Source organism: Bison bison, unplaced genomic scaffold (assembly GCF_000754665.1).
Source record: "Bison bison bison isolate TAMUID 2011002044 unplaced genomic scaffold, Bison_UMD1.0 scf7180017864244, whole genome shotgun sequence".
NCBI lineage: Eukaryota > Metazoa > Chordata > Mammalia > Artiodactyla > Bovidae > Bison > Bison bison.
The window spans coordinates 807,023-824,806 of NW_011494816.1; the positions used below are offsets into that span (position 1 = coordinate 807,023).

The window sequence follows — 17,784 nt, forward strand, 5'->3', positions numbered from 1 at the left end:
TGGCTATGAAATAATATAAAAGAATTGTAACATAGAATATTGTTGTTACTGAGTCTCTTAAGTCAGAATAAAACTCTTTTGCAACCCCATGAACTGTAGCTCACCAGGCTCCTCTGTTCACAGGATTTCCCAAGTAAGAATACTGGAGTGGATTGCCATTTCCTCCTCCAGGAGAATCTTCCCCACCCAGGGATCAAATCCATGTCTCCTGCATTGGCAGGTGTTCTTTACCACTGAACCAACCAGGGAAGCCCCATGACACAGAATAGACGCACTCTATTTTACGGGCACCTGAAAGGGGAAGGACATGTAGTTTTAGAGGTGGCCCTGAGCTGACTTCAAGGACCTGTAATGTTAGCTACGAATAGAATGGCAAAGGGCATGCCAGAGGTGTCAGCTTGATCAAAGGCCTGAAATGAGGGATGGGGATCCCCGGCAACCGCTAAAGAGTGCCTGTTAGGGCAAAGGTGAAAAAGGAAAGTGGGGAGGTAAGCAGAGCCAGTGAAAGGCCTAGTGAGTCATGCTAGGCTTCTGAAATTAAAAAAAAAAAAAAAACTACACTTCCTAAAATTTCAGAAATAATTGTCTCTCTGCAGGATCCTGTGGAATGCAAATGATACTGGATTTAAGCTTTTGCTGGTAACAGTCGTGCTCCTCTGGATTAGCTCCTCCAAGAGGGCAGGGCCATCTGCTATGCTCACCACCCTGCCCCAGTGTCTGCAACACTGCCTGGTAGAGAGGGCGCTAGAAGTTTACAGAGCCGGTTCCTTCTTTTAGTCCTTTCCTCAAGTCTTCCCCTTCCGCTCAGTCCAGCGGGAAAGGGGGAAGGGCGCCAGCCCTAGCCTGCGCTTCGAAAGTCCTCCAGAGGCAGGCCTCATCCTTCTAGGATGTTTCCTCGTCCATAAAATGGGTTCACAACTACCCGCCGCGCCGAACTGTTGCGTAACTCGAATTAGAGAAAGCGCCTGGAAAAATGAAAAGGTGCGCTTCTTGGCCTTGAGGGTAGACTGACTTGACCCGTGGACTTCAAGGCCAGTTTTCCACCCTCCCTGGCCCAGATGGGCATCCTCGGCCAAAGTGCAGGGTGATCGATCCCAGAGCCTGGGACGCCCAGAACCGACACCCTGGGAGGTAACCCTACGCATGACTGCTTAACGCTGCTCTCGAAGAGGCGCCACCTAAGGAGGAGGGGTGGAGGTTGCAACCGCTCCCCTCGGTGTTGGGGCTACTCCTCAGTTTCCAGGGCCTGGACATCCGAATCCCGCAGCCCGCTCCCCGAAGACCCCCGCAGACCAGAGCGCAGCAGACCCCTCCAGCACGCGGGTCCCCGACCACCCCCTCCCAGCGTGTCCGAGAGGAGAAGAGGGTGGAGCGGACAGGCTCCCGCAGCCAATAAAATCAGCGGGTTCCTGGTCCGATCCCCGGCGCGGCTCGCCATTGGTCGCCACCAGGGTCTCGGCCCACCGAACCTTTGCGACCCGAGCCAATCGCTAGACGGCGAGGGGTCCTTAGGCTCGCGGGGAGCCGGAGGCGGGCGGCTGCGAGTACAAGCAGGCGAGGAGCCGGTGGCGGTGACAAGCGGCGCGAGCCCGCAAACCGCCTCCCGCGTGCGGCGTGCCACCGGCTCCACCATGGAGCCCGCTGTGTCGCTGGCCGTGTGCGCGCTGCTCTTCCTGCTCTGGGTTCGGGTGAAGGGGCTGGAGTTCGTTCTCATCCACCAGCGCTGGGTGTTTGTGTGCCTCTTCCTCCTACCTCTCTCGCTCATCTTCGACATCTACTACTACGTGCGCGCCTGGGTGGTGTTCAAGCTCAGCAGCGCACCGCGGCTGCACGAACAGCGCGTGCGGGACATCCAGAAACAGGTGAGCGGCGCCGGGTGGGGCGGGAGCCAGGCGCGAAGTGGTGCGCGGCGCGGAGCAAGGGCTTCCTTGAAGAGGTGGCATTTGAGCGAGATTTGAACTCAACAGAAATGTGATGGGGGCGGGGGTGCTTCCTGAGAGGGAACGGAGTAAGCAAAGGCGTTGAATAGAACATTGCTCCGACATTTATGGAGTGCCTACTGTGTGCAGAGTACGGGCGGGTTATCTGGCGAGATGTAAAGAATCGTACTTAGGTAGCTCTCACCAGGCCCAGATGGTTTCAGAGGAGGAGCCGGGCTTCAAGGAAGTGCACTTGGCGCTGGTGACTGGGAAGTAGCGGGAATGATCCGGGGAACGCGTGAGCATATAAGGGGAGGGGCTGAAGGTCCGAAAGTCAGTTTGAAGCTAGGTTGCGGGCGGGGGCTTCAGTTTGGAGTTTACTCTGTAGCAAGGAGCTTTTCACGCGCTTAGATTAGAGGACTAAAGTGACTAAAGAAGGTAGCACCACACCAGGGTGGGGAGCCTCGCAGACCCTGCGCCAGGCGCTCACTCAAGAAGGCAGTGTCCTTCCCTATGTCAGCGCTCACAGAACCCGTACGCCTGCTGCAGCTCACAGCCGAGCCTTTTCCTTCTGTGCCATCGCCAGAATGGACATCAGGCATGAACATCAGGCCTGGGCAGTTTCTTGGCGCCCTCTGCCCCTCCGTATGTTCGTTTCTTACTGGCCTCGGGTTGCACAGAGCTTCTGTTTCCTGCAGCCACCCTCACCACAGGTGTTGCAGCCTCCATGTTCTGTTTGCTGCTGGCTGAGTGCTGCCGATAAGAGCGTGAAGACGAATGCGGAGAGCCACCGATGGGAGGGATAGACCTTGGACCCCGTGGGAGCAGGCAGCATCTGGAAGCCCTTTACTCAGGCTGCCATGGATTGTGCTAGTCACAGTCACAGCTCCAGAGCCCTCCCGACTTTCAGTCCTGTTTCCTAGTTCTTTCTATGTGCTCAGATTCTCAATTTCCCTGCTTATCTTCCCTATCAGAGTGTGAGCTCCATGAAGGCAGACTGCTGACTCCTCTCTGTCCAATGAGTCCTGGCCCAAAGCAGCGCAGTGAGCACTTCTGAACCTAAGCTAAACCAAAGGGCTTCCTCAGTGGCTCAGTGGTAGAAAATCTTCCTGCAATGCAGAATCCCTGGGTCAGGAAGGTCCCCTGGAGAAGGAAATGGCAACCCACTCCAGTATTTTTTTCCTAGGGAATCCCATGGACAGAGGAGCCTGGCAGGCTACAACAGTCAGTCCCTGGAGTCACAGAGTTGGACACGACTGAGCGACTAAACAGCAACATTAGGGACAGGAAGACAAGGGGTCTTGCCAGACCAACCCACTGCTGTGGCCCTACCCTGTGCCACACTCTGTGCCACTGATGTTCATTATTTTTCATCCTCACCACATTGCTGATAGGTTTTTGTGGGGGTTTTTTGCATTTATTACTTTTTTGGTGGCACTTCTTCCTGGACTATAAGTTTTTGTTTCTTCAGTTTCTTCTGGGGTATCCTCTTCTTTCATGCAACATCCTCTTCTGGTTGAAGAACGATCTGCTCTTTATCAGTAAGGATCATCCCAGTATGGCAGAGAGAGTTCATGTACAGGTTGATCCAACCAAGAGCTCTGTAAGTCCTGAGCTGCGTCTTGAGGCTCAATGACCAGAAAAGCTACATCTAAGCCCTTAAATTCACCATTACTCTCTGCACTTTTGAGCATGTGCAGTAAGGATTCAGCACTCTTTTTTGGGCCACCAATCCTGCATCCAGCCCCACTGTTTGGCCTGGGCCCACCTACAAGCTCCACCATTGTAACGGCAGAATAGCACACATTGCTTCTGTAGAGTGACATCCTTGGTGGCTTTTCGGATATGTATACTCTTAATGGCCTGGGCAGTTTCACGGGTGTTCTTAAAGTGAACACGAAGGTTCAAACCTCTTGAGTTGCATAATTTTGTGGAGTTTTCTGAGTCAAGTAAATAGTAAACCATTTTCAGAGGTCACCTCTGGCCACTTACCAGAAAAGGACCACTCTGGGAGATCTTGCACCTGTTCTACAGATGGAGAATATATTGAGACTCAAACTGTGAGTCATGTGCCTAAGATGGTATAGCTAGTAAATGGGTCTGGAAGCCAGGTCAGCGCAATCTCTGAACCTGAACTCTGACGTTGCTTCTTTCCCAATCCTTTCCATTCTACCCTGGAGGTCTGGTTCTGTTGCCTCACTCCTGGAAAGTGGTGATAGCTACCTGACCAGTTGCCCATTTCCTGGGCCCTGCCCACCTTTCTCTGCTTGCCCTGCCATAAGGGCATGGTGCCACAGGATTACCTCCCTGCCCAAAATCTTGGTTGGCTCCCATCAGAATCCATCCCAACCAGTGTTTCCAGCTTGATGAACTCCACATTCACCTCATGTTCCAGTCCCGTCCTCCACCCCCAGTTCCCATTCCTGGCTGCATGCAGCTCTCCCAATGCATCCTGCCCACCTCCAGGTTTGTATTAAGTCCTGGGACTGCAGAGTTGGGCAGGGGCAAAGTCTGCTTGGTCACACACCCTACTCATAGGAATCCCTTCCTCAGTTACACCCCTCTGTGCAAAACCTCTGCTTCACATGGGACTCTGGCCTCTCTGATCGCAGAACTGTTCTTCCCCATGTTGAGCTTCCCCATGTTGCCTGATGAGTTTCAGTGCAGCCTATTCTAGGACTCTCGATTGCAAGTGACAGAAACTCAGCTCCAACTGGCTTGAGCAAAAGGGGACTTTATTGACCCAGGTCTTGAAAAGTCCCGAAGTAGGACTTGCCAGGGAATCCAATGGTTAAGACTCTGCCCTTACTCTGAGTTTTTAATGCAGGAGGCACGAGTTCGACCCCTGGTCTGGGAACTAAGATTCCCACCTGCCACAGGGTCTGGCCAAAAAAAGAGAGAAAAGTCCAGGAAAAAAAGCGGCTCAGACCTCACTGGATCCAGCATCAGTCTCTGTCTTTCCACCCAGCTGTCATTCTTGGCTCTGCTTTGTTCTGAGTTGACTTCATTCTCAGGGAGGCTGTCTCCCTGCAGGGGCCCCAGCAGTGTCTGGCTTATATCCAGCCAGCCTAGCAACTCCTGTAAAGTGAGAGGCCCTCTTCTGGAATTGGTCTTCATTGGCTTAACTTGGTTCATAGGCCTGTCCCTGAACTGGTCACTGTGGCCAGGGGAATGGAGTCAGACCTCAGTCACATGCCCATCTCTGGGGGCAATCAGCATCACCCGGACCAAAGAAAGATGGGACTGTTAGAAGCAGATGAAGAGGACATGGATGGTCGCAGGTCACAGCAGCAGATGTCCACCTCCCTGCCATTTTCCATCAGCAAGAAGGGTTTGCTTCCTCCCATGTTCCTCCTGAGCTGTTTGTTCTGTGTGTTTTGTGCTCGGGTCACTTATAGCAGAGCTTTAGCAAAAGTTCTTCCTTCCATGTCTGATGGTGAATCTGGCCTCCTTTGCTGGTTTCCTCCTGCTCAGAGTGATACATGAGTTAATATGCACAGATGCTTAGAACAGGGCTTGGCACATAATCAGCTTCAGTAAGTGTTAGCTGTTACTCTGTTGCCAATTAATGTAAGCCCGTTTATCCTTCCAGGCCTGAAGTTGGGTAGTCCTGAGTTTGTGATGGACAGGGAGGCCTGGCGTGCTGCAATTCATGGGGTCGCAAAGAGTCGGATACGACTGAGCGACTGATCTGATCTGATCTGATGGTGAATCTGGGCTTTGCCCTTCAGCAGTTGCATAATGTTGGGCAAGTTATTTTGCCTCTCATTTTCTTCATCTGCAAAAGGAGGCGGATCATCCCAAACACCTGGGTTGTTGTGAGAATTAAACGAAATAAGACACAACAGGTGCCTGGCGCAGGGGGCGCAGCTAGTAGATACTGGGTTGAACAAAAAATTTGCTGGGTTTACGTGAAAGCCTGAACGAACTTTGCAGCCAACCCAATAGTTACCATTTGTGTGCTGCTGCTGCTGCTAAGTCGCTTCAGTTGTGTCCGACTCTGTGCGACCCCGTAGACGGCAGCCCACTAGGCTCCTCTGTCCCTGTGTGGTTGTTATTATTTCCAATATAACACCTGCCCTGAACTTTGCAGTTAGAATAAATGTTTTCAAAGCACTTTGATCCTGCTTTCCAGCTCTTTCTTCATTTTGCTTTGTGGTGTAGCAACACTTTGACTTTTCTGTCGGCCTCACTAGCCAAGGAGAGTCCAGAGGGTAAGGCCAGTGGGCCTTTCATCATCCCACTCCCCCAGGTGTCTGGAAGGATTCAGGCCTCTGTAAATGGTTGCTGACAAGTGAAGGCACTGTTCCCCGCCCCTTCTGCTGAAGGCAGGGCTATAAGCTGCCAGAGGATCCCTGCGGGTGCCAGCTCAGCCTCTGCTCGTGTCTGCAGGTGCGGGAATGGAAGGAGCAGGGCAGCAAGACCTTCATGTGCACGGGGCGGCCTGGCTGGCTCACTGTTTCACTGCGGGTTGGGAAGTACAAGAAGACACACAAAAACATAATGATCAACCTGATGGACATTCTGGAGGTGGACACCAAGAAACAGGTGAGAGAAGTGGCATGGTTCTCTGGCTCTGGGAGTGGGTGGGGCACTGCCCCTGGTGCAAATGACTCACAGGGAGATAATTTTAACCAAAGGCATCCCAGAGTGAACAGGACCAAGGCCCTCGGTCATCATAGAAGGCTCTGCCCACCATTGTCATCCTGCAGAGCCTCACAGCTTTGGAAGAGATTGGTCACAGCTTTGGAAGAGATTGGTCATAGCCCCATCTCACAGGCGGGCAGACTGAGAGCTCAGGGTGATTCTTTGTTTATCTGCCACTCCACAGAAGACAGGGATGGGGAAATCATGGGCAAGAATGAACCTGTTTACCTCTTCCCAGTAAGGAAGTGTGCTGGTGAAAATGGGACTGTGGAGGTAGCTCAGAGGATAGGCCTCATTCCAAGCTTTCTGGGGACCCACTTGTTAATAGCCCTAAATGTGTGCATCCTCTTTGGTCTATCTAGTATTTCTACTACTTGAAACCGGGCTCTCAGAAAAGGGAAATAAAGACAACAGAGAAAGAGAGGGATATTATATTACAACTTTATTTTTAATCAAAGACAATATGATATTCAATAGTAGGGAGTTGTTATATATGGTATATCCACATGATAGCATTTTGTTGTGACGCCTTATCCAAGTTACTTAATTTCCCTGTGCCTTTTCCTCCCCCTTAACAGCTTTATTGGCATATACTTGACATATAATAAACTGTACATAGAGTTTTTATACATAGAACATGTACCATGTACCCTCTCTTCTTTTGTATGGCTTCTTTCACTCAGCATAATTATTCTGAGATTCATCCATGTATTAGAGGTACACTGTTTTATTGCTGTGTGGTATTCCAATCACAGCTTGTTTATCCTTTCACTTATTGATGGACATTTGGGTTGTTTCCAGTTTGGGTCTATTACAAGTAAAAGGGTGAGGAACATTTGGATATAGTCCAAACTGTTGTGTGGACATTTGCCCTTTTTTGAGGTAAATACCCGGCAGTGGAGCCCCTGGGTCATATGGTAGGTGTATGTTTAACTTTCGAAGAAACTGCCAAATTATTTTCTAAAGTAGTTGTAACATGTACCTCTCCACAAGTGTTCTAGTTGCTCCATATCATTGTAAACTTGGTATAGTTAATTTTAGCCATTCAACTGTTGTAGGTATCTCAGTGTGATTTTTAACTGTTAATGACTAATGAATGATGTTGGGCATCTCTTCATGTGCATATTTGCTGTTTTTATGCCTGTGGTGAAGTACTTGTTCAAGTCTTTTGCTAAAAATTTTTAATTGGGTTGTTTGTTTTCTCGCTGTGTATTCTAGAAACAAGACCTTCATCAAATATGCGGTTTGCATATATTTTCCCCTGGTGTTTTTGGCTTGTCTTTTGAAAACCAGAAGTTGTTTTAATTTTGACGAAGTCCAGTTTAGTAATTTCTTTTATAGATTGTGCTTTTAATGTTTTATTTAAAAAATCTTGCCCTACTCCATGTCTTAAAGGTTTTCTTCCAGAAGTAGTATACTTTTAGGGTTTACACTTAGAACTATGATTCATTTTGAGTTTGCATTTGATATGAGATATGGGTCCAGAATTTTTTTTTGCATGTGGATTTCCAATTGTTCCAGCTTCTTTTGTTGAAAAGACAATCCTTTCTCCGCTAAATTGCATTTGCACCTTTGCTGAAATCACTTGTCCGTATTTTCAGGTCTTTTTCTGGACTCTGCTGTTCTGTTGATCTGTTTGCCTGTCTGTATGCCAAGAACACATTGTCTTGAATACTATAGCTTTATATTAGTAAGTCCAAAATAATGAGTTGGGAATTTTTCCTTCCTTTTCACTTTTCCGGAGGAGTTTGTATAGAATTGGTTTTGTGTATTTAAAAGTCAGTGGAATTAACCAGGGAAGCCCTCTGAACCTGGAGTTCTCTTTGCAAGCAAGTTTTTAACTACAAATTAAGTTTTTTAAAAATAAATATAGGGCTCTTCAATTTATTTGTTTCTTCTTGGTGAGCTTTGGCAGTTTGTGTCTCTGAAGGCATTTGTCCATTTCATTGAGTTGTATAGTTGATTGACGTAAGGTTATTCGTAATATCCCCTTACTGCCTTGTGGACATGTATAGAATCTGTGGTGATGTCATGTCTTTCATTTCTGATACTGATCATTTGTGTCTGCTCCCTTTTCTTCCTTAGCAATCTGACTAGAAGTTAATCAATTTTACTGATCTTCTCAAAGAACCAGCTTTTGGTTTCATTGATTTTTCTCTCTCTCTTTTTTTTGGTTTTCTATTTCATTGACTTCCACTTTGATCTTTGCTAATTTCTTATGCTGACTTTGGATTTAATTTTACTCTTCTTTGTCTAGTTTTTTAAGGTAACAGCTGAGGTCATTGACTTAGACATTTCTTTATTTCTATTATGGATGTTTAGTGCTATAAATTTCCCCCTAAGCACTGTTTTAGAGCTGTCCCCAAATCGGATATCTTACCTTTTCATTTTCATTCAATTCAAATTACTTTCTAGTTTCGTTTTTGATATCTGCTTTGACCCAGAGGTTTTTTAGAAGCATGTTATTTAGTCTCTAAATACTTAGGAATTTTCCAGAGATCTTACTATTACTGATTTCTAATTTAATACAGTTGTCAGAAAACATACTTTATATGATTAAAATGCTTTTTGGCTTACTGAGACTTACTGTATGGGCTAGAATACAGTCTACTTGATAAATGTTCCTTGTACCTTTTTTTTGTTTTTGAACCTTTTTTTTTTTTCATTTTTGAATGTATATTCTGTTTGGGGATGATGTGTACTATAAGTCTTAGTTAGGTCAAGTTGGTTGATAGTGTTGTCCAAGTTTTCTATATCCTTATGAAATTTTCTCTCTACTTATTCTATCAGTTATTGAAAGGGTAATATTGCAATCTCTGTGATTATAGATTTGTTTTTATCTCTTGCACTTCTTACAGCTTTGCTTATATAATTTGAAGCTCTGTTAGTAGGTATACAAATGCTTGGGATTTTTATTTCCTCTTGATTAATTGATCCCTTTATCATTGTGAATTACCTTTTTTAAAAAATTTCTTTTATCGAAGACCAGTTGTTTACAGTGTCGTGTTAATTTCTGCTGTACAGCAAAGTGACCCAACTATATGTATATATTCTTTTTCATATTCTTTTTCATTGTGATTTATTACGGGATACTGAGTATAGTTCCCTGTGCTATACAGTAGGACCTTGTTGTTTATCCTTTCTAAATATAATAGTTTGCATCTACTAATTCCAAACTCTCAATCCATCCATCTGCCCTGCCACTCAGTTTGGCAACCACAAGTCTGTCCTCTCTGTCTGTGAGTGTTTTTGTTTCATAGATAAGTATATATGTGTCATTTTTAAATGTAAAGTATAATTGATTTCCAATGTGTTAATTTCTGCTGTACAACAAAATGATTCAGTTGTGTGTGTCTCTGTGAAAGTGAAGTCACTTAGTCGTGTCCGATTCTTTGCGACCCCATGGACTGTAGCCTACCAGGCTCCTCCGTCCACGGAATTTTCCAGGCAAGAGTACTGGAGTGGGTTGCCATTTCCTTCTCCAGGGGATCTTCCTGACCCAGGGATCGAATCCAGGTCTCCCGCATTATAGGCAGACGCTTTACCATCTGAGCCACCAGGGAAGTCAAGCTGTGTGTCTCTATATAAATATATATGTATTCTTTTTCATATTCCTTTCCATTATGGTTTATCACAGGATATTGAATGTAGTCCCCTGTGCTGTACCATAGGACCTTATTTATCTATTCTGTGTATAATAGTTTGCATATGCTAATCCCAAGCTCCCAATCCTTCCCTCCCCTGTCGCAACCACAAGTCTGTTCTCTGTGTCTGTGGGTCTGTTTTCTGTTTCATAGATATGTTTATTTGTGTCATAATTTAGATTCCACATATAAGTGATATCATATGGTATTTTTCTGACTCCCTTCACTTAATATGATAATCTCTATGTCCATCTATTGGAGAAGGAAATGGCAACCCACTCCAGTGTTCTTGCCTAGAGAATCCCAGGGACGGGGGAGCCTCGTGGGTTGCTGTCTATGGGGTCGCACAGAGTCGGACATGACTGAAGTGACTTAGCAGAGCAGCAGCAGCGTGTCCATCTATATTGCTACAAATGGAATTATTTCACTCTTTCTTATGGCTGAGTAGTATTCCATGGCAATGGCAGCCCACTCCAGTACCCTTGCCTGGAAAATCCCATGGATGGAGGAGCCTGGTGGGCTTCAGTCCATGGGGTCGCTAAGAGTCAGACACGACTGAGCGACTTCACTTTCACTTTTCACTTTCATGCATTGGAGAAGGAAATGGCAACCCACTCCAGTGTTCTTGCTTGGAGAGTCCCAGGGACGGGGGAGCCTGGTGGGCTGCCATCTATGGGGTCGCACAGAGTCGGACACGACTGAAGCGACTTAGCAGCAGCAGCAGCAGTATTCCATGGTATGTATATACCACATCTTCTTTATCCTTTCACCTGTCAATGGACATTTAAATTGTTTCTGTGTTTTGACTATTGTAAACAGTGCTGCTGTAAACATATGGCCGTGTTTTATTCCTAGGTCATATTCTTTGTTCAGAAATCTACTTTGTCTAAGTGGCAGCATGGTGTATTTTTTTTCCATCATTTTCCTTTTAATCTATTTGTATCTTTATATTTAAAGAGTTTCTTGTAGATAGCACATAATTAAGTCTTGCTTTTTATCTAACATGAGAATTTCTGCCTTTTAATTCAGATTTAAGGCTACTTACATTTAATGTTATTATTGATAAGAGTTAGTTTAAATTTGTTGCCTTGCCCTTTGTTTTCTGTTTGTGTCATTTGTTCTGTGTTCTCTTTTTCTGTCTGTTTTTTTGGATGAGTGAATCGTTTTTATGATTGTTTTAGCTCTTGTTGACTTAAAGCTGTAACTCTTTGCTTTGTTATTTTAGCAGTTGTGTTAGGATTTATGGCGTATACTTTCCTTGTCACTATCTACTTCAAGTGATGGTATCCCATTTGATGTGTACTGTAATAACCTTAATATGCTTCCATTTCTCTCCTCCCTCCTTTGTGCTATTATTGTCATCCTTTTATGTGTGTTATAAGCCCCACACTACATTATTATTGTTACTAGTAGTTATCTTTTAAAGAAATTTAAATAAGAAAAATCTTATATAGTTACCTGTATAGTTACCATTTCTTCATTTTGAAGATTTATGTTTCCATCTTTTTCATTTTCCTTCGGCCTGAAGAACCTCCTTTGACACTTAAAAAAAAAAAATCTTTAGTTACTTAATTTCTGGCTGCACTGAGTCTTCATTGCTTTGTATGGGGTTTTTCTAGTTGCGGAGAGCGGGGGTTACTCTCCATTGCAATGTGTGGGTTTCTCATTGTGGTGGCTTCTCTTACTGTGACACATGGGCTCTAGAGCACAGGCTTCAGTAGTTGTGGCTCATGGACTCAGTTGCTGTGTGGCAGGTAGAATCTTCCCAGACAAGGGGTCGGACCCGTGTCTCCCTCAGTGGTAGGCAGATTCCTAGCCACCGGACCACTAGGGAGCTGCCATCTTAGTCGTTTTTAAGCATGTCATTCAGTGCTATTAAATCCATGCGACTGTCATTCCGTCACTACCACCATCCGTTGCCATAACTCTTTTCCTCTTGTAAAACTGAAATTCTATACCCGTGAAACAGTAACTCCCTAATCTTCCCTCTCCCTAGACCCTGGCAACCACTTCCTACTATCTGTCTCTATAATTTTGACCACTCCAAGTACCTCGTGTAAGTGGATCATACAGTATTTGTCCTTTTATGACTAGCTTATTTTCCTTAGCAAAATGTCTTTGAGGTTTATTCATGTTATAGCATATTGCAGAATTTTCTTCCTTTTTTAAGGTTGGATAATATCCCATTGTATATTGTACTACATTTTGCTTATGCATTCATTCATCCATGGACACTTGGGTTGCTTCTATGTTTTAGCTATTGTGAATAATGCTGCTATGTGCATGGGTGTAGAAATATCATTTCAAGACCCTACTTTCAATTATTTTGGGTATATACCCAGAAGTGGAATTGCTATCTCACTTGGCAGTTCTATTTAATTTTTCAAGGAATGGCTGTACTGTTTTCCATAGTGATTGCACCATTTAACATCCCTACCAAGAGTGCACAAGGGTTTTAATTTTTCTAAATCCTTACCAGCACTTGTAATTTTCTGTTTTTGTTTTGTGTTTAATAATAGCCATCCTAAGGGGTATGAGGTTGCCTTCATTTCTGAAAGATATCTTCAGTGGGTATGGAATTCCAGGGTGACGGGTCTTTTTCCTTCAGTACTTTGAAGATGCTCCATCATCTTCTTACTTGCATTATTTCCAATAAGAAATCTCTCATGCTTTGTATGTAACATACCTTTTTCCTTTGACTGCTTTTAAGATTTTCTCTTTGTAACTAGTTTTAAGCAATTATTATGATGTGTCATGGTATAGTTTTCTTCATAATTCTTGTGCTTGGGAGCCATATAATTTTTCATCGTATTTTAAAATTCAAGGGTCATTATTTCTTTAAGTAGTTTTTCTTTCTCTTCCTCTCTCCTTGTGGACTGCTATTACACATAAGTTGGGCCAGTTGAAGTTGTTTCATAGCTCAGCTCACTGATACGCTGTTCATAAAAGTCCCCCCCCCGCCCACCGCACTGTATATTTCATTTTGGACAGTTTCTATTGCTGTGTATTAGAATGCACAGTGTCTTCTTCTGCTGTGTCTAATTTGCCATCAATCCTAACCAGTGTATTTTTCATCTCCAACATTGTGGTTTTCATTTCTAGAAGTTTGATTTGGATCTTTTTACTGCCTTTTAAATATCTCTGCTTAACTTTTTGAACATAAGGATTATTAGTAATAATTATTTTAATGCTCTTATTTGCTGATTCTAATATCTATCAGTTTGGGGTTTGTTTTATCAAGACAGATTGATTATTCCCCTCAGGATGGGTTGAATTTTCCTGCCTCTCTGCATGCCTAGTGAACTTTGATTGGATTCTAGACATCATGGATTTTACCTTGTCAGGTGCTGAATATTTCTGTACCCCTGTAAATCTTCCTGAGCTTTGTTCTGAGATATAGCTGAGTTACTGGGAAACAGTTTGACCTAGTTGGGTATTGAGTGTTCAGGTGGGGTTGATGTGGCGTGTAATCTAGGGGCAATTATTCCCTGCTGCTGAGGCAAGACCCTTAGAAGTACTCTACCCATTGCCCTAAGAGTCATAAATTTTCCAGTCTGGATTGTGGGAATGAATAGTATTTCCTGCCCTGTGTGAGCCCCTGGCTCTGTCACCTTCCAGGCTCTTCCCCTGACCTCAGCCTTGGGTAATTTCCTCCTGTGTACCCATCAGTTCCCAGCTGAATATTCAGTGGGCACTTTGGCAGTACTTCAGAGTTTTCTCTCTGCAGCTCTGTCTTCCCCAGTACTCTGTCCTGCAGACTCTGCTCATCTTTGTCTTATTGGGCCCTCAACTCAGAGTCCACAGGACTCCCCTTCCTGTACTGCCTAACTCCAGGTGGCTAGCTGGGGCAGCCACAGAACTCATCCTGTTTATTTTCTGTCTCTTTGAGATCATTAACTTCATTGTCTGATGTTCACTATGTTGAAAATTCCTGTTTCATTTATTTTGTCCTTTTTTTTCTAGGCAGTACGGTTAAACTAGTTCTTTTTGCTCCATCTTGACGGGAAGCAGAAGACCACTTGATGACACATTCATGTGTCTGGTTTTTTTTTAGTGTAAAAGTTTGTTTTTATGGTGACACAGGCAAAATTATTCAAGTCAACAAATTTTTAAGGAATTTCACATGGTCTGATTTTTTCTACTGCCAATCATCTTGGTTCCTCCAATGTCTGAGTCATAATCTTCAAGATACACCTTTCAAAAATAATTTTTGCTCAACCCACAGTTTTCATGTCAGTTGGTCCACAATTCTTTTAGTTGGGCTTCTTTGATCTCCAGGGGAATATGGACACACTTCAGAATTCCCCTACTGCAATCTTTGTGATCCACTTTCCTCAAGCAGCTTGACTTCCCTGGTGGTTCAGATGGTAAAGTGTTTATAATGCGGGAGACCTGGGTTTGATCCCTGGTTCAGGAAGATACCCTGGAGAAGGAAATAGCATCCCACTCCAGTACTCTTGCCTGGAAAATCCCATGGACGGAGGAGCCTGGTAAGCTACAGTCCATGGGGTTGCAAAGAGTTGGACACGACTGAGTGACTTCACTTTCACTTTTCACTTTCCTCAAGCAGCTTACTTTAAGACCATGTTTAGGGTCAGAAGAGATGGATCTGCCTCGAAGGTTATATCAAACTGAACAGTGTAAAAAATTACAGGAATACTGTATCAGTGGAAATACCAGGTCTAACATGAACAGAGCCAAGTAAACAAATCAGTGATGCCAGATACTGAATTAATATTGTACTGTCCTTTGAACAAAAATCGTGTTTTCCAGGAGCGTTTAATGACAAGGAATGATGTCACAGTATAGAATTTTTTTAGAAAAAGACAAAAATGTCCATGTTAGAAGTGTGTTTGTGTGTGTGTTGTATTAAAACAAAAAATAGCAATATAGATATGCATGGAAAAATATTGAAAGGAGATATAGTCAGTATTAAAATTGATACTTGAAAGAACTAGGATTAATGATTTTTATCTTCTTTGTGTATGCTGTTTCTTCCAAATAAATGAGTATTTCTTCTTCTAGAAGAAAAATAAACTAAGTATTAAGTATAAAGATTAAATTATAAATAAATATAGAAGTATAAAAATTAAACCCTAGTAAACCCAGTGCCAGAGGCCCCATTCAATGAAGTTAGAGGTTGTGGAATGCTCTAGAAAGAGGCTGTAAGAGGCCATCCAGGAATCCCCATGGTGATTGTTTGGGAAGGTCTGGGACAACACCTTCTGCAGGCAGAATCCCTCATTCAGCCTGACAGCTTCCTTGTGACCCAGGGTCTCTTTTCTGTGTCAATAGATTGTCCGAGTGGAGCCCTTGGTGACCATGGGTCAGGTGACTGCCCTGCTCACCTCCATTGGCTGGACTCTGCCTGTGTTGCCCGAGCTGGATGACCTCACAGTGGGTAAGCCCTCAGACAGTCCTAGCATCAGAGCCAAGGGACCTCGGCCCACCTTTCATACCACCTGTGACGGAAGTCACCCTGTCTCAGCTTGCCCAGCTCCAAAGTCCAGGTGCACACTGCCTGCCAGTATGTGTCTGAACCCCAAGTGTTATCAGACAGCACGTTTCAATCTCTGGTTCAAACCTGCTTCCCTGTAACATGCACCCATTGCTCCAGGTCTGCCCTGTGGAACACACAGAGCAAGTCTAGTCTCTCCTTCCATAGGATTCCAGGTCCCAGAGTCTTTTCTTCTCCAAGGAAACCCCTTCAGGTCCTTTAGCTGTTTGCAAGGCTTTCCCCCACCCAACCAACCCCCCTTCCATCAAGGTTCCTGTTGAAATGAATGTGCCTTAAGTTGGGTCTGGCCAGAGGTGGTGGTGTGTCTCCCACCCATCCCCCACCTCTAAACAAGCCCTCACGCTCACATCTCAGTCCTTCCTCCTCTCTCCTGCTCTCCACATCTGCAGAGATGGGACATCTCTCCTAAGATATGCCAGCCCTAAGGTGCCTCTCTCATGCTGTGAGCATCCCGGGCTCTAGCAAGGTGTCTTTTCCTAGCTCTCCCCCAACCCCTTCCAGCTCTGCCTGGCTAACACACGTGTCTCTGCAGGAGGACTGATCATGGGCACAGGCATCGAGTCTTCGTCCCATAGGTATGGCTTGTTCCAGCACATCTGCACCGCCTATGAGCTGGTCTTGGCTGATGGCAGCTTTGTGCGATGTACACCGGTGAGTTCAGAGGTGGGAGATGTCCCCACCAGCCTGCCCTGGGCATTAAGGACCCCTGGGAGGTATCTCCCCCGGGGGTGCTTCGTTTAAAGTACACCTGTCCAGTCTAGGTCTGTATTCGTGATAATAATAGATTTCTATAGCCCCTGAGGTGTGTTCAGATACTGTTATAAATGCTTCATGTATATTGAAGCATTTAGTTGTTAAGCCATCTTATGAGATGGGTACTGTTATTAGCCAGGCTTCTCTGGTGGCTCAGTGGTAAAGAATCCTCCTGCCAATGCAGGAGACACAGGTTCTGTTCCTAGGTTGGGAAGATACCCTGGAGAAGGAAATGGCAACCTACTCCAGTACTCTTGCCTGGGAAATCCCATGAACAGAAGAGCCTGGTGGGCTATAGTCCATGGGGTTGCAAAAGAGTCAGACACAACTTAGTGACTAAACAACACCAACAACTTTTATTAGCCACATTCTACAGATAGGAAACCAAAGCACAGAGAGGTTAATAAACTTTCCCCAGATCACATATCTAGTAAATCCCACACGGCTGGGATTCAAACCCTGCTTATTGGACTCCCGTGTCAATGCCCTTAGCCATCCAGGTCACCGTACTGTCTTGAAGTCAGGCCCAAGCATCAACACTCTATGCCGAGGTGAGTTGTAGAGAAAAATAAGAGGGGCTGCTTTGGAGAAAAGAGGCAATTCCACTGCCCCAAGTAGGATGGAAACAGTTAAGGAGCAGGACAGGATCGAAACTTTAAATCAGCTCAGATCTCTCTGAGCATATGAGGGGGCCCCTGGGATGGGAGGAACAGTGATCCCTTAGAAGTAGATGTTTCTGAGAGTCACTCTGTTGACCTCACAGAGACCAGAGCAGGACTCCAGGCTTGAGAGTTCTGGTCTGAACAAGGTATACCTCTTTGAGGATTCATAGCAGTTCAGTGTATTTCCCTAAACCCTTGCCTGGGCCCCGCCTTCTAACCTGTTTACCAGCGGAGAAAGGAGACAGACATTCTTCAATTACTTCCCTGCCCTTGACACAGGTAGTGCCAAGACAGGGATTTAGCCCAGGCCCTGGGTTCTCTGCACCCCACTGCTGACGACACGCTGTGGTACAGGGTCCGGGGATCAGATGTTCAGCATGTGTCCACTCTGCTTCGCAGATGGAAAACTCAGACCTGTTCTACGCTGTGCCCTGGTCCTGCGGGACTCTGGGCTTCCTGGTGGCTGCCGAGATCCGCATCATCCCTGCCAAGAAGTACATCAAGCTGCGGTTTGAGCCGGTGCGCGGCCTGGAGGCCATCTGTGACAAGTTCACCCGCGAGTCCCAGAAGCCGGAGAACCACTTCGTGGAAGGGCTGCTCTACTCTCTGCACGAGGCCGTCATCATGACGGGGGTCATGAC

At 45.3% G+C, this 17,784-nt stretch overlaps 1 protein-coding gene across 1 annotated transcript in view; it reads left to right on the forward strand.

Moving 5' to 3' along the window:
- The first annotated feature begins 1,509 nt into the window (after nt 1–1,509).
- DHCR24 (24-dehydrocholesterol reductase) overlaps nt 1,510–17,784 on the forward strand; it is a 34,408-nt gene continuing 18,133 nt past the window's right edge. Inside the window, exons 1-5 of the mRNA XM_010847118.1 lie at nt 1,510–1,862; nt 6,312–6,467; nt 15,506–15,611; nt 16,261–16,379; nt 17,543–17,779. Coding sequence (XP_010845420.1) covers nt 1,632–1,862; nt 6,312–6,467; nt 15,506–15,611; nt 16,261–16,379; nt 17,543–17,779 — 849 coding nt within the window. The 5' untranslated portion in view covers nt 1,510–1,631. The remainder of the gene's footprint in view (nt 1,863–6,311; nt 6,468–15,505; nt 15,612–16,260; nt 16,380–17,542; nt 17,780–17,784) is intronic.